Consider the following 18,010-nt stretch of genomic DNA (forward strand, 5'->3'; position numbering starts at 1 on the left):
TGTCGATTAAGGCAGACCCCCGGACCTCTCTGATTCAGAAGGGCTGGGTTAAATACGGAAGACACATTTCAGTTGAAGGCATTCAATTATACAACCGACTAGGTATTCCCCCTTTCCTGACATACAGGACCTATATACTAGGCGGTGTCAGAGGAAGCGGAGCGCCAAGTCTAGGACCAAAATGCTCTTCTTTGGGCTGCAATCCCGCTAATGGCATGATATGAGAACAGCCAGTGAAAGTGCAGGGCGCCAAATTCAAAACAACATAAATCTCATAATTAAAATTCCTCAAACATACATGTACCTAACACCGTTTTAAAGGTAGTCTTGTTGTTAATCCCACCACAGTGTCCGATTTCAAATATGTTTTTCAGCGAAAGCACCACAAATGATTATGTTAGGTCACCACCAAACCACACCACAATAAAAACAGCCATTTTTCCAGCCAAAGAGAGGAGTCACAAAAAGCACAAATAGAGATAAAATGAATCACTATCCTTTGATGATCTTCATCAGATGACACTCATAGGACTTTATGTTACACAATACATGTATGTTTTGTTTGATAAAGTTCATATTTATATTAAAAAAAGCTGAGTTTACATTGGCGCGTTACATTCACCAGTTCCAAAAACATCCAGTGATTTTGCACAGCCACATCGATTCAACAGAAATACTCATCATAAATGTAGATGATAATACAAGTTATACACATGGGATTATAGATATACCTCTCCTTAATGCAACCGCTGTGTCAGATTTTTTTTAAACTTCACGGAAAAAGCAAACCATGCAATAATCTGAGACAGAGCTCAGAACAATAGTCAAATTAGCCACCATGTTGGAGTCAACATAAACCATAAATGACATGCTAAATATTCCCTTACCTTTGATGATCTTCATCAGAATGCACTCCCAGGAATCCCAGGTCCACAATAAATGCTTGATTTTTTCGATAATGTCCGTTATTTATGTCCTATTAGCTACTTTTGTTTGGTACACCTATCAAAAAGTTATATTACAGGTTGAAGAAACATTTCAAACTAAGTACAGAATCAATCATTAGGATGTTCCAACCGGAGAATTCCTTTGTGTCTTGAGGAGGAACGGAACGCAGGAAGATATCATGCGGTGTGCACGTGACCTGGAACTGGCTCTCTGCCAGTAGTCTGATTAATTCCCCTCTTATTCAGTCCCACAACACAGTAGAAGCCTCATTCAAATTTCTATAGACGGTTGACATCTAGTGGAAGCCTCCCTAAATGCAACAAAGTCTAACTTTGGTGGGGTGGGGGGTGTCTCTAAATAATGCTAATTGAACTATTCTCCTATTTGTTTAAAATGCAATTTGTACTGCTACAGTGGTACATTTTTAAATAAAAGCTTATTCCAAATTAAATGAACATGCCCACCTCTGTGTCAAAAAAAATAAAAGAAGACACGTCTTTACTATTAGGCCCATAAAAAAAACATTCTGAAAACATAGGAGGTCCCGTGAAAAAAATAGTGACCCCTGAATGTCACGGTAAAATTCGCACTACGGAATTCAGCAATCCTCTCCGACTCTTCCCTCTCTCTCTCATGCTCGCTTCTCCATCCTCCCCTTTTCTTTCTTCCTCTCTTAACCTACACTCTACCCCCTCCCCCCTCTTATCAGTGTCAGGCTGTCGAGGTCTGGCAGGCCAAGACAGCTCCATTTGCAAGGCTGACTGTGTAGTGGAGAAGCTAAGAGAGGAAAGGTGGTGTGCAACCACAGAGCTAGGAGGAATAGAGAGGAGAGAGGAAGAAGGGGGAGTCTAATCTTGTGGTCTTGAAACCAGAAGGATATGTGTTATTCAGCTCTTCTGCTGTTGCCTTTCTGGACCATGATCCAATACATTCAAAATACAACTAACCCTTTTCCTAGGCTGTATCTCAATAGTCTAAAGTTGATTCCTCTTTTCCTTACCTCCTCTCCTTCTATTGTACTGATTTGAAAGAACTGGAGAGACGAGCTAATTTCATAGTGAGCATCCTCCATATTGCTCTCACCTATCTTGTCTTTTCATATAAATAAAGATAGAGAAAGAAGACAAGGGAAGGAAAGGAAGCCACTTCAGACTATTAAGAGACCCTTCTTCTTTCCTGTCCTGACCAGTCTGAGGTTGTAACTCAAGATGTTATCTACTGTATCTTTATATAAGAATTACATCATTATTAAGCAACCAGCTTCATTACAGTGTGTCAGGTGACCACACACATGCACACACATTTACGCACGTGCGTACACGCACTCACACACACAGGTGAGGTGACTAAACCAACACACCCCCACTAGTGTTAGTCTGTATCAAACCAGTACTCACGTCGCCCCCTAGTGAGGGTTGCAGGTCACAACACTCAGCGGTGGGACTCAGGTCCTGTCTCATCACCCAGATGGGTTCTTTAGGCTCATCAGGGGTGTAGGGTGACCTCACCGTCCTGGTCTTCACCTCCTCTATGGCCTCTTTGATGTCCTTTATGGCCAGGGTGATGGCGTCTCTTTTCTCACGACTGTTACGAACCCCAGACGAGTCCTCAGAGGGACTGTCTGCTGGGGCTGGAACGCCCTCTCCTTCTCTCTCATCCCCCTCTCTTTCCATCTCTCCCTTGGGATGTTTGGAGTCTGTGGGGGCGTCGGATTGGGAGTTGTAAGAGTCTCCCTCTTCCTCTCCTCCTTTCATCATGTCTTCTTTGTCTCCTCCCTCCCCCAACCCAGCAGCAGCTCTTTCCAGACTCTGAGAGCTGGAACTCTCTCTGACTTCCGTTACGATCATGTTGATGTCCTCTTCACCGTCCTGGTCACAGCTGTCTGCCCGCGGGTACGGAGCAAACTCCGCCTCCTTCTCAGGGCTGTCTGACTCGCCGTCCGAGCGCTCGTCGTAGTGGTGCAGCCTCGACCCCACTGCCTCCTGCTGCCAGTAGTCCCCGCCCCCGTCCCCCCCCTCAAACAGACGGAACGCCGCCTTTCTCTGCTGGAGGTTCTCGTTGGCATTTGTAGGAGTCGCCCCCTCAGCAGCAGCAGCAGAGGGGGCGTCGCTGATCTCCTCATACACATGTTCTGTCAGGGAGTAGTGGTAGGCTTCAGAATATGCCTCGTCTTTAGGCTCCATCCCTTCCTCGACGCTGCTGTCCTGTCCCCCCGGCACCCTGGCCCCTCCCCCATGGAGGTTGAGAGGTTGGGTGTAAACGTAGTTAGAGTAACCACCACCAGGGTTCAGGGTTTCCTCTGCCTCCTCCTGACTGTGGGGTCTCCCAACGTCTGGTAGGGGTTCCCGGGGTAAGGGAGGGGGCTGAGGGGGTAGTTGAGGTTCAGGTTGGGCTGAGGGTGGGGATGGTGCTGCTCTGACTCAGCGCTCTCTGTGTATCCCTCCGCCTCTGGGCGAAGCATCACCTCGTAAGTACCGCCCTCGTCCTCTGCCTCAAGATCTAGGGCCATGACGCAGTCGCCCTCCGCCCGGTCTGTGTGTGTGTGGAAAGCACTCTCCGTGCTGGCCGAACGGCCTAACGCAGAGTTATCGCCCTCTGTCTCCCTCTCTCTATACCTCCCTCTCTCCTCCTCATCCTCCTCTGGCTCTTCTCGTTCTGGGGGTAGAGAGTGAACAGGCTGTGGGGCTGGCAGAGGTTGTTGTTGTTGTTGGTGTACCCTCTCAGCCTCTCTCTGCTGTCTCTGTATGTGTCTCTGCTGCTGTGCTCTGAGCCTGGCCTCGCTGTCCCCCTGTCTGCGGTAACGTGTCACTGCAGGACGCAAGATGGGCTGTGACTGACCCTGGGCCTGCTGCTGCTGCTGGGGTTGGGGAGGGGACTGGGCCCCCAGGTGAAGTTCCGCCTCTGGCTCCTCTGTTGACCTGCGTTGTGGGGCCCCTCTGACCCTGCTGCCACCTGCGCCAGGAACCTCATTATATCTCCTGTAGCGGGGAGCAGGGTGGTTGTTGTTTTCACTACTGTGGTTGCTAGGCTGCCGGGGTCGACCGTTGTTGGTGGCAATGTGGTTGTCGTGGTGACGGCATTGAGGAGGGGGCAGGTCGGCTTCTACGTGCTCAATCAGCTCCTGGCCATGCTCCACTTCCTCGGGGTTCATGGCTGCCTCGGTTTGGTCAGGGAACGAGGGGGAGAGTCTAGGCGGAATGCATCGCCTGCCGTCTGGGAGAAACGCAGCTCCGTGGAAGGGCTTCTGAGAGAAAAGAAAGAGAGGAGAGTTACAATGCTACTACAAACTAAAACATAGTCAACAAAAGGTACTAAGTCACTCGTAGAGGACGGAAGTTCAATAAGAACTATTTATTAGTAAAAAAAACACAGTTTTACATTAGTGAAACAGTCACAGTATTGAGTCTTTAATGCCATAAAGTATGAGACAGCTGGACCACAGTGATAACTCTAGATCATAGACCATAGAACTTCTTGTTTAGCAACCTGTTGAGGCTCCTTCCTTCTTCCCTCACCCCTCATAGCAAAGAGCACTCCCCAGGCCCAACACACACAGCCACCCACACAGAACGTTCCCCAGATCCAGACTCTTCCTGTCATAAAGACCACCTGGAGGTCTAGCCTCTTCTCTCTTCTCTTCCGGTTCTATAGCAGGTACAGACACCAGGTACAGACAACTCCAAACGATGTATGACTACTACCACTAACATCACACATTCAGTAAAACATTGAAAGGAATGTAGGGCCTCTGTTTTAATCATATCATAACCCAGATTGGTCAAAGCTTTCTTTAAATGTAAGCTTTTAAATCAGACATCATCACTGGACTGCATTCAATAGAATGATCATAGCCCTATGTTTTCATTCCACAAACACTTTCCAACTCTTTACTATAGTCAATCAATCAAAAAGGAATATTCATTTAATAACTGCCAACAATTAGTATTTGGTTGCAGAAGACCACCAGAGAATGAGAATAGAGGCTCTGTTGAATCATAATGAGTAGATGAGAAGGATTTTCTCTCATTCACAATGAAGCATGGGAATCAGTCAGTCTAGGGCTAACACCCCATCTCATTAGCAAAGAAAGGATCTAAAACTACACACGCACACAGCCAGAGCGCACATCTGTGGTAACCATGGTGATAGTCTCCCTTGACAACAACTAGGTGAGGTGTTCAGACTGCAGCAACAAGGAAACTACCTTTCCTCTCCTCTCTGTTCCTGCTTAGCAACCACCTCACACTTGCACACACACAAGTGTGGCAGGCACACACACAAGTGTGGCAGACACACACAGAAGTGTGGCGGGCACACACACAAGTGTTGTGGGCACACACACAAGGCATACAAGCACAGGCATGCAGGCTGACATTCACACGTACAGACACACACACACAAGTGTATGCATGCACGCACGCATGTTCAAACACACGCACATAGACATACAAACACAGACACACCCTCTCCCTCGGGACCTGGCAGTCCTTACCCACAACAGCAAGAGGGAGGAAAAAATATAGATAGAGGCAGTCCACAAAAAAAGAGAGAAACATAACAGCTGTATATCCAAATGAAGGTAGCTACATCAGGAGAGGCTGCGGTGGAATGAAACCACAACACTGTGACAGTCCAGAGGGCGAGGGAGGGATAGAGAGAGAGAGTGAGAGAGAGAGAGAGAGAGAGAGAGAGAGAGAGAGAGAGAGAGAGAGAGAAACTGCTGAAGTAGTGAGACTTACTGCTATCAAGTGACTTACTACAGAATGTTAAAGATCTTCTGTAAATCTAGGAGGTTGCTTTTAGATGAATACACACACAGGGAGGCACATGCACACATATAGTTGTTGTGATGGATTGAACACACATCAGTCCCTGACGCAGACTTGTATCCATATACAGTGTGAACAACTAGCAAAGGAGCACCTACAGACAGCTGTCAAAATAACGAAAACACCAACATCAGGTGTCTTAATGTGGCGTTGGGCCACCACAAGCCAGAACAGCTTTAATGCACCTAGGCATAGATTATACAAGTGTCTGGAACCCTATTGGAGGGATGCGACACCATACTTCCACAAGTAATTTGGTGTTTTGTTGATGGCTATGGTGGAAAGCCCTGTCTCAGGCGTCGCTCCAGAATCTCCCATAAGTGTTCAATTGGGTTGAGATCAGGTGAATGAGATGGCCATGGCAAATGGTTTACATCGTTTTCATGCTCATCCAACCATTCAGTGACCACTAGTACCCTGTGGATGGGGGTATTGTCATTATATGGGAGCAGAGCCATGGTCGCCAAAATAATGGCCAAAATAATGTCCTGCCCAGCATTTTCATACATCACCCTAAGCATGATGGGATGTTAATTGCTTAATTAACTCAGGAACCACACCTGTGTGGAAGCACCTGCTTTCAATATACCTTGTATCCCTCATTTACTTAAGTGTTTCCTTTATTTTGGCAGTTACCTGTATGTAACCGCCGTTACTCAAGCGAAGATAGATTAATCCATGTACTGTGCCTACACTCGTGCCCTCTGATGTCAAATGTAAATGCCAGAAGCAAAGGCAGGGCAACACAGCAGGACTCTGGTATGCTAGAGGGCTCTGGTATACTGCCGTGAAGGAGGATGCTGATCATACTGCATGAATGTTTCATGATCATCACTGGGTCTGAAGTATCTCTATACTGTACTATAATGGAACCCCTTCAGTTCTCATCACCCCTTTCTTCTCTATACTGTTCTTCCTATACTGTACTGTATGGAACCCATCCTCCTCACCCCCTCATCCCTTCTTCTCACAACTCTCCTCTCTCACCACCTTCCTCACCCACTTTCACCTCACTCCTTCTCCCCTCTCTCCTCACACCCTCCAAAAAAGTGTCAGATCATCAATTTACAGATCTTATCAGAACATACAGTAGTAAAATATGTCCAAAAAATGTATGTAAAATGCCTGAAAATGCTACAGTATGAACCTTGACCCCTCTCTCTTCTCCTGCCTTTGATCGTGATGTGGTTGGGTAGTTCGGATGTGAGGTGTGACCCAGCTGGAATGACAGGGAGTGGTGATCTGTGGCTAGGATTCCCACTGTCACTGTGACCTCCAACCTGTCTGTCTGTCTACACATCTCTCACTCTCTGCGGGAGAATCACTGGAAACTGGTCTCTGTCAAGGACATACACACCAACACACACAACCACCCTTGTCATAAACAGAAACGCAAACACACACACACACACACACACACACACACACAGACACACAGACACACACACACACACACACACACACACACACCAACGCTTACCGTGAACCAAAACACTTGCTCACACGCACACATTCCTGCTGCCAAGTGCTGAAATCCCCTGCAGCTCTGGACTGAGGCAGTGTGGAGATAGTGGTCATGGAAAGATCATACCACACACTTCTTCTCTCTCACACCATTTTTCCCTATGCTTCTCTTTCTTTTTCTCTGTGTCTGTCTGTCTCTCTCTCCTTCCTTCCTTCCTTCTCTCATATTGCAGGAGAAAAACACACTATTCAGCTCTAGCCTCTACAGTGTATTGCTGAAGGTGGGGCTGAACAGCTTCAATACATTGGAATTGCTTCATTGGAAAGTCTGATTCTAAAGTTTGAACAGTATTACATGGTTTTAGAGTTAGCTATTAAAAGGTCCAAACAGCCATTTTTATCACAATATTCAATTATTTATGGGAAACAATGAATTACCTTACTGTGATGGTTTTCAATTAAAATGGTCAAAAATAAAGTAAAATATCTTCTTAGCGAAGAGTAATTTCTCAAGCAATAATTTTTGCTAGGACTGTGTGGAGTGGTCTGAGTGAGGGCCCTAATTGGATGAGCCTAATGGGAGGGATATGTAACCTGAAAACTAGCTGGTATTGGTCTATTTACTTACATCACCGGGCAGGCCAAAACTCCATCCAACCAAAACAGGCTCAATTTTCAGGCAGTATTAACAGTATTATTCAAACCTCATAGTGTGGAAATATATATAAAACACAGGAAAATCACGTTTTGGCTGCACTGGGCTGTAAATGCATGTATGTACAAAAGGCACTGTAATGATACTGCAATTAATCCAATAATCCAAACAAAGCAGTTGAAAATACTCAAATACACAGTATTTACACAAAGACTAAAATGCACAAGTACAGCCACATTTAGAGTTATCACACGCATTTTAAACAGGCATCATTGAATAAATCATTGGTAACATGGAACACTTGAAATTACTCCATTTCATCTCTGAACGCAACAAAGCCTCAATATTGTCATGACGGTTTACAGCCATCGCTGTCTAAAAGCTCAGACAAGTTCTCCTCCTCTCTCCGGATCATTCCTCCTCTCTCCTGATCATTCCTCCTCTCTCCTGATCATTCCTCCTCTCCCCTGATCATTCCTCCTCTCTCCTGATCATTCCTCCTCTCTCCTGATCATTCCTCCTCTCTCCAGATCATTCCTCCTCTCTCTTGATCATTCCTCCTCTCTCCTGATCATTCCTCCTCTCTCCTGATCATTCCTCCTCTCTCCTGATCATTCCTCCTCTCTCCAGATCATTCCTCCTCTCTCATGATCATTCCTCCTCTCTCCTGATCATTCCTCCTCTCTCCTGATCATTCCTCCTCTCTCCTGATCATTCCTCCTCTCTCCTGATCATTCCTCCTCTCTCCTGATCATTCCTCCTCTCTCCGGATCATTCTCATTAAGGTTTTATCTATCAGCCGATCAATTACCCTCATCCTAACGACTTGTCTAACTAATTGTGGGATAAATTCATGTTGACAGCGTTCCATCAACAAAGATTTACCCATAATTCCAGTTGAGTCACGCAGCATTAATTCCTGTGATAAAAGAGCCATTTGGAGTTAATCACTGACACACGTAGGGAAGTACTGAACACACACACACACACACATACACACAAACACATGCGCATGCACCAGACCTGGGTTCAAATACTATTTAGGGATTTAAATTACTTTCAAAGTCATTTGAAAGTAAGTATTTGAATATGTTTTATTTGAAAACAAGTAGTTGAATATTGGAATATATTTGGAAATACAGTCGTGGCCAAAAGCTTTGAGAATGACACAAATATTAATTTTCACAAAGTCTGCTGCCTCAGTTTGTATGATGGCAATTTGCATTTACTCCAGAATGTTATGAAGAGTGATCAGATTAATTGCAATTAATTGCAAAGTCCCTCTTTGCCATGCAAATGAACTGAATCCCCCCAAAACATTTCCACTGTATTTCAGACCTGCCACAAATGGACCAGCTGACATCATGTCAGTGATTCTCTCGTTAACTTTTTTTTGGGGGGGTACCCCCCCTTCTTCTCAATTTCCGCCTAAAAATATACCCTAATCTAACTGCCTGTAGCTCAGGCCCAGAAGCAAGGATATGCATTTTCTTGGTATCATTTGAAAGGAAACACTCTGCATTTTGTGGAAATGTTAATTGAATGTAGGAGAATATAACACAATAGATCTGGTAGAAGAAAATACAAGGAAATAAACACAAGTTTTCTGTTTTTTATTGTTGCTGCATCATCTTTCAAATGACCAAGAACAGCCAAACATACAGATAGGATGCTGGGAGTGAAGAACATGAGATGTCAACAATAGCTGAGCAAAGTTTTAGACAGATAACTTCATAAATGAATGTACCCAAATGTACCCAAGTGGCCGAATTGGTACAGTGATACATTTTGAAGGAAAGAACTATATACAAAATACATAAATGCTATTCTAACACCCCCCCCCCCAAAAAAAATATATAAAAAATATTAAAAAATAAATAAATAATAATAATAATATTTAAACATAAACAAATAACAAGGATAACTATTTACACATTTTCTATTTATAATATTGGGAAGACCCTCAGTCCTCTACACAATATTGTGCTGCTGGTGCCATGGCCCATAGCAGTCTCTTTCTGCTGTAAAGCAGAGGCTTACTGAACAGGTGGTGCAGGTGAGGGGGCATTTCCTGTGACAACGGGCACAACAACGTCTCCCTACTGTGCCCTTTTTGCTCTGAGGCACATTCATGCCTGCAGAGATGAATCTGGGCAGGTGAACACCACTGGTTGGAGCAGAAGGGACAGAGATAGAGGGGTCAGAAGGTGCTGAAGCAACTCGGTCTCGCTTTCTCTATCAATTTCCTCTGTAATTTGGGTTAAATTACCTAGACTTTGTTTTAGCTTTTCCTGGTTTATTCGCCATAATTTAAATATATAAACTTGCTGAAAATGCTATTGACTATGTACTGCTATGCGTAACACTCGTGGCTCCGTGAAGTAGGATTTGCAATGGCGAATGGCGAACCATGACTGGATAAACGTTTGTTTTGTGTGTGTAATTACCACGAACGCTTAGTCCAAAGTTGAATGAGACGGAAATCACAAAGCAAGCGGTTTACAAATGTTTTGTGTTAGGCTTTAAAAATGAATGTTATCAAACAAAACAAACATTCACTGTGTAGTTAAGACACTTGGCATTGCCACCAGAGGAAGATCTTCAAAGGTAAGCCATTTATTTTATTGTTATTTCTGACTTTCGTGATGCTAATGCTTGGTTGGAAAATGCTAGTAATACTTGTGTGTGCGGGGAGTTGTCCTCAGAAAATCACGTTTGCTTTTGCAGTAAAGCCTTTTTGAAATCTGACACAGTGGCTGGATTAATAAGACGTTCATCTTTTCAAGGATGTAAGATACATGTATTTACAAGAATGTTTACTATAACAAATGGTGTATTTAGAATGTTAGCGCTCTGCAGTTTCACCGGATGTTGGCCTGGTGGGACCTACCCTAGAGAGGTTAACACAGGTGTGAGTGTTGACGAGGACAAGGCTGGAGATCACTCTGTCATGCTGATTGAGTTTGAATAACAGACTGGAAGCTTCAAAAGGAGGGTGATGCTTGGAATCATTGTTCTTCTTCTGTCAACCATGGTAACCTGCAAGGAAACACGTGTCGTCATCATTGCTTTGCACAAAAAGGGGTTCACAGGCAAGGATATTGCTGCCAGTAAGATTGCACCTAAATCAATCATTTATCGGATCATCAAGAACTTCAAGGAGAGCGGTTCAATTGTTGTGAAGGCGGCTTCAGGGCGCCCAAGAAAGACCAGCAAGCTCCAGGACTGTCTCCTAAAGTTGATTCAGCTGCGGGATCGGGACAACACCAGTACAGAGCTTGCTCAGGAATGGCAGCAGGCAGGTGTGAGTGCATCTGCACGCACAGTGAGGCGAAGACTTTTGGAGGATGGCCTAGTGTCAAGAAGGGCAGCAGGGACAGACTGATATTCTGCAAAAAGTACAGGGATTGGAATGCTGGGGACTGGGGTAAAGTCATTTTCTCTGATGAATCCCCTTTCCGATTGTTTTGGGAATCCGGAAAGAAAAGCTTGTCCCGAGAAGACAAGGTGAACGCTACCATCAGTCCTGTGTCATGCCAACAGTAAAGCATCCTGAGACCATTCATGTGTGGGGTTGCTTCTCAGCCAAGGGAGTGGGCTCACTCACAATTTTGCCTAAGAACTAAGCCTATGAATAAAGAATGGTACCAACACATCCTCCGAGAGCAACTTATCCCAACCATCCAGGAACAGTTAGGTGACGAACAATGCCTTTCCAGCATGATGGAGCACCTTTCCATAACGCAAAAGTGATAACTAAGTGGCTCGGGGAACAAAACATCGATATTTTGGGTCCATGGCCAGGAAACTCCCCAGACCTTAATCCCGTTGAGAACTTGTGGTCAATCCTCAAGACGGGGGTGGACAAACAAAAACCCACCAATTCTGACAAACTCACATTGATTATGCAAGAATGGGCTGTCATCAGTCAGGATGTGCATCAACTTCATGTAATTGTCAATAAAAGCCTTTGACACTTATGAAATGCTTGTAATTATACTTCAGTATTCCATAGTAACATCTGTCAAAGATATCTAAAGACTGAAGCAGCAAACTTTGTGAAAATTAATATTTGCGGCATTATCAAAACTTTTGGCCACGACTGTACACTTAGAAAGTACTGGCAAAAAAAAATACTTGAATACAGGAATTGGCATGTATTTGAATATACTCAAATACACAGTATTTACACAAATATTTAAATACTGCCATGCATTTATAGGAAATTATTTTAAAATACTTTAAAATACTTCAGATAGAAGTAGCTGATCCAGGCCATATGATTTGAAAATACTAAAATACATAGAAAATAAGTATTTACTGTAAAAAAAAAAATACACACACTATTTACAAGCCTTTCACCAGAGCCATGTCTCTCTTTCTTTTGTTCCCTATCTCATTCTTTCTGTGTCTGTTTTACTCCTTCCCTCTCAGTCTCTACCTCACACACGCTGATTCATTGTCAATAATTAATCATTCAGCCTAGTAGTAGGGGTGTCAAACATATGGCCTGTGGGCCGGATCCGGCCGGCCAGGTGGTCCAATCCGGCCCGCAGGTGATTCTTTGTGTTACTAAAACCAAATTGAAACTGTGTAGAAATTACAATGGACCTACATTCATACAGTTTCTTGACCGTGTCCAGCTCACTAATAATCAGCTAAATAAAAGCTAGCAAGCTAGCAAGGGAGCATCGGAAATTCCAAAAACAATAGAGGACAATTTCTTTCTAATTTTGACAGCGAGGAAATATAACACATTTTTAGTCCGGCCCCCCAAACCTCGTTGAAGACAGAATGCGTCCCACGGGGCAAAATGTATTTGAAATCCTAGAGAGACCATCTATGTGGCAGAGAGAGAGAGAGAGAAAGGGAGGGGGAGGAAGGTAGAGAGAGCTTGCGGACCCTCTGATTGCTTAAAGACAATATTGAGGGATGGAGATAGAAGAGAGGAGGTTATTCAAGTAAATCATTAAAGCTAAAGCAGAACATTACTGCTAGGCTCAGTGGGCTGTAATAAGACTGTAGAGCAGCTGAATTAGCCTTCAGAATTAGCCTTGGGCAGTTCTCATGGACACACACAGAGTCAAACGCCTAGTGTAGGTCAGGTTGCTGACGTGTGTGTGAGGGTGCTTGCTTGTATGTGTGCAGTATGTGTGTGTTGACCTTGAGTTTTGGTAGAAGACAGAGGAGAGGATAGCAGAGTCACGGTATACAACTCCTTGAAAACCATAGAGTATACTGGTGGTATGTTTTCTCCTCTTTACCACGTGGATGCTTTGGTCTATCGATCACACTAATTATTTGTGTGCATGTGCCTCACTGTGCGTGCGTGCGTGTGTATGTGCATGCGTGAGTGTGTGTGTGAATGTGTGTGTGTGAATGTGTGTGCGTGCGTGCACGTGCAGGGTGAGAGAGATAAATCATGATAACTACAGGGGGATGACAGGATGACTGCAGGACATAGAGAGGCAGGAGGACTGAGTTATAGTGCCTTCCATCCCCCTCTCTCTCTCTACCAATCTACTGCTCTCTCCTTCCATCCCTCTTGCTTTCCGCCGATCTCCCTCTCTCCTCTCCCTCCCTTGGAGAGTTATATATGTGAGGTGGGAGCTGTCAGGATGAGGCAATAATACACACACACATTGGCTTTCCTCCAGTGGTCAAACTGCCCCGTAAATAAAGTCACAGAGCCAAGCTGAGCTGAGCCAGACTGAACCAGGACAACTATACAGAACTAATAAGAGTCTGTAGCTACACTGCAGAGAGAGGGGGATGGAGGAAGAGAGAGAGATGGAGGAAGAGAGAGAGGTGGGAGGAAGAGAGAGAGAGGTGGGAGGAAGAGAGGGAGAGAAGGATGGATGGATGGACAGAGAGAAACAAAAGTATGAGAGGAGCTAAAAAGAGAGAGTGGGGTGAGATGCCCAAACCCAAAGCAATGGCCGAATACCCATACCTGTGTACTACAAACTTAAACTGCATATTCATTGTCGCATTCTATTTGGCAAGTACCGTTTAGCGAAAACTATGCAGTATCCCATGGCCACATCGCAGGAGTGGCTCCTGATTGGCTGAGTAGGTTGGGGCGGGGCCGAGTGCAGGTGGATTTCCAAATTCAGCAGACATGCATCGCATTAACCAGCCTGATAATAGCTCATTTCCAATTCAATTAATTTCTCTAATCTCGGAATAAAATAGGAATGGAGTTATAGGCAGAATATCACATTCAACATATAATGTAGCCCCTATAGCCCATCTATCCTATTTAAAAAAAAAGTGAAACAAAAAAAACTGTTCTATTTTGTTAGTTACAAAGGGAAACCCAGGTGACACGAGTCTACCAGGCGAGCTAAATGCCTTTCATGCTCGCTTCGAGGCAAGCAACACTGAAGTATGCATGATAGCACCTGCTGTTCTGGACGACTGTGTGATAACGCTCTCAATAGCTGATGTGAGCAAGACCTTTGAACAGGTCAACATTCACAAAGCCGCGGGGCAGACGGACCAACTGGCAAATGTCTTCACTGACATTTTCAACCTCTCCCTGACCGAGTCTGTAATACCTACATGTTTCAAGCAGACCACCATAGTCCCTGTGCCCAAGAAATCGAAGGTAACCTGCCTAAATGATTACCGCCCAGTAGCATTCACATCGGTAGCCATGAAGTGCTTTGAAAGGCTGGTCATGGCTCACATCAACAGCTTCCTCTCAGATACCCTAGACTCCAATTCGCAAACCACCCCAACAGATCTACAGATGACACATTCTCAATCGTACTCCATACTGCCCTTTCCCACCTGGACAAAAGGAACACCTATGTGAGAATGCTGTACATTGACTACAGCTCAGCGTTCAACACCATAGTGCCCACGAAGCTCATCACTAAGCTAAGTACCCTTGGACTAAACACCTCCCTCTGCAACTGGATCCTGGTCTTCCTGACGGGCCACCTCTAGGTGGTAAGGTTAGGCAACAACACGTCCGCCACGCTGATCCTCAACACTGGGGCCCCTCAGAGATGTGTACTTAGTCCCATCCTGTACTCCAGGTTCACCCATGACTGTGTGGCCAAACACGACTCCAACACCATCATTAAGTTTTCTGACGACACAACAGTGTTAGGCCTGATCACCGACAACGATGAGACAGGCTATAGGGAGGAGGTCAGAGACCTGGCAGTGTGGTGCAAGGACAACAACCTCTCCCTCAATGTGAGCAAGACAAAGGAGCTGATCGTGGACTACAGGAAAAGGCGGGTCGAACAGGCCCCCATTAACATCGACGGGGCTGTAGTGGAGCAGGTCGAGAGTTTTAAGTTCCTTAGTATCCACATCACCAACGAACTATCATGGTCCAAACACACCAAGACAGTCGTTAAGATGGCAAGACAACCCCTTTTGCCCCTCAGGAGACTGAAAAGATTTGGCTGCACCATCGAGAGCATCCTGACCAGTTGCATCACCGTAAGGCGCTACAGAGAGTAGTGCGTACGGCCCAGTACATCACTGGAGCCAAGCTTCGTGCCATCCAGGACCTATATACTAGGTGTCAGAGGAAAGACCCAAAATTGTCAGAGACCCCAGTCACTCTTGTTTTCTCCGCTACCGCACGGCAAGCGGTACCGGAGTGCCAAGTCTAGGACCAAAATGCTCCTTAACAGCTTCTAACCCCAAGCTATAAGACTGCTGAACAATTCATCAAATTGCCACCAGACTATTTACATTCACACCCTCCCCCCTTCAATTTGCTTTGTACACTGCTGCTACTTGCTGTTTATTATGTATGCATAGTCACTTCATTCCTATCTCCATGTACAAATTACCCCGACTAACTTGTACCCTCGCACATTGACTCGGTATCAGTACCCCCTATAGCCTCGTTATTGTTATTTTATTGCATTACTTTGATTGTTTTTTACTTTAATTTATTTAGTAAATATTTTCTTAAGTCTTTCTTGAACTGCACTGTTGGTTAAGGGCTTGTAAGTAAACATTTCGCTGTAAGGTATACACTTGTTGTATTCGGCACATGTGACAAATAAAGTTTGATTTGATGTATGGCAATTTAGCTAGCTAGCTTGCTGTTGTTAGCTAATTTGTCCTGGGATATAAACATTGGGTTGTTATTTTACCTGAAATGCACAAGGTCCTCTACTCCGACAATTAATCCACAGATAAAAGGATGAATCGAGTTTGTTTCTAGTTCTCAGGCTTCTTCTTCAGAATTTATATGGCGGTTGGCAACCAACTTTAAGGTGCATTACCACAACCAACTGGACTGGAGTGTGGACCTCAGTTCATCTTTCAATCACCCACGTGGGTATATGCTCCTAAAAACCAATGAGGAGATGGAAGAGGCAGGACTTGCAGTGCGTCAAAGTGTCACAAACAGAACCAAGTTCTATTTTAGCGCCTGGCTAGGCAGACGCTCGTTGATGCGTGCGAGCAGTGTGGGTGCAATAATTGAATAACATGTATGTGTACATTTATTTTGCGAAGAGAGAGGTGTGGTCAGCATGTAAGGCTTGATCCATAAATGTAATAATTAAATAGGTAGCCTAGCCTACAAAACTAAAACATTCCATATGTTCAAATCAAAATGCCTGATTAACATGACATCAATAACGCAGCCACATGTAGCCTATGATGCAATACTCATGATTATTTTAAGGAGAACAAAATCTACTTAGCCTACATTTTAACATCACTGCAGAAGCGATTCGGCACCTTCTCAATTAAGTAGCCTAGTTTTTTTGTTTGGCTACTTGAATAGATCTAGGCACTATCACTCGCAGCCCACCTCTTCCAATGCATTGTGGAAAAGTGTGCATCAAATTCTACTAGATGAAGTTCTGAAATGAGTATTACATCCTGGCATTTAAATCATACCCTGAACATTTGCCTACGAAGAATGCGTCATGCACAATTGCGTTGTTTCCAGCAATTCCTTGATTTCGCTAGAGCATCTCCATATCTGATTGATCAGCTGTTGTCAAAGCCTAAATTAGTATGACAGGAATCATCAACTAGTCAGTCATGGGTAGATTTTCTTCTTGAGCGGATGGTTAGGGGGACAGAAGCCAATTACAAATCATTTGTAGACTGCAAATTGACCGCAAGAATCCCAAACAGATATGTTTGACTAATAATTTCAAACCTTGCTTATATTTCTTTACGATCACATCTCTCGATTATGTGTGGGAACACTTGAGGACAGATTTCATCAATTAAAAATCCCTTGGAGCTGATTTCCTAGTGTTTTTACAGTCAGTTACATTTTAAGTCGAAAGTTTACATACACTTAGGTTGGAGTCATTAAAACTTGTTTTCAACCACTCCACAAATGTATTATTAACAAACTATAGTTTTGGCAAATCTACTTTGTGCATGACACTAGTATTTTTTCCAGCAATATTTTACAGACAGCTTATTTAACTTATAATTCACTGTATCACAATTCCAGTGGGTCAGAAGTTTACACACACTAAGTTGACTGTGCCTTTAAACAGCTTGGAAAATTCCAGAAAATAATGCCATGGCTTAAGAAGCTGCTGATAGGCTAATTGACATAATTTGAGTCAATTGGAGGTGTACCTGTGGATGTATTTCAAGGACTACCTTCAAACTCAGTGCCTCTTTGATTGACATCATGGGAAAATCAAAAGAAATCAGCCAAGACCTCCACAAGTCTGGTTCATCCTTGGGAGCAATTTCCAAATGCCTGAAGGTACCACATTCATCTATACAAACAATAGTACGCAAGTATAAACACCATGGGCCCACGCAGCCGTCATACCGCTCAGGAAGGAGAAGCATTCTGTCGCCTAGAAAGGAACGTACTTTGGTGTGAAAAGTGCAAATCAATCTCAGAACAACAGCAAAGGACCTCGTGAAGATGCTGGAGGAAACAGGCACAAACGTATCTATATCCACAGTCCTATATCAACATAACCTGAAACACAGCTCAGCAAGGAAGAAGCCACTGCTCCAAAACTGCCATAAAAATAAGCCAGACTATGGGGACAAAGATTGTACTTTTTGGAGAAATGTTGTCTGGTCTGATGAAACAAAAATAGAACTGTTTGGCCATAATAACCATTGTTATGTTTGGAGGAAA

General features: G+C 44.2%; 1 protein-coding gene across 1 annotated transcript in view; it reads right to left on the bottom strand.

Moving 5' to 3' along the window:
- The window catches only part of apba1a (amyloid beta (A4) precursor protein-binding, family A, member 1a), a 105,015-nt gene that overhangs the window by 29,452 nt on the left and 57,553 nt on the right, over positions 1-18,010 (bottom strand). The window contains 2 exon segments of the mRNA XM_029638486.2: positions 2,346-3,322; positions 3,325-4,192. Of these exon segments, the coding sequence (XP_029494346.2) occupies positions 2,346-3,322; positions 3,325-4,099 (1,752 nt within the window). The 5' untranslated portion in view covers positions 4,100-4,192.

The sequence above is a fragment of the Oncorhynchus nerka genome, linkage group LG27 (assembly GCF_034236695.1).
Source record: "Oncorhynchus nerka isolate Pitt River linkage group LG27, Oner_Uvic_2.0, whole genome shotgun sequence".
Classification (NCBI taxonomy): Eukaryota; Metazoa; Chordata; class Actinopteri; order Salmoniformes; family Salmonidae; genus Oncorhynchus; species Oncorhynchus nerka.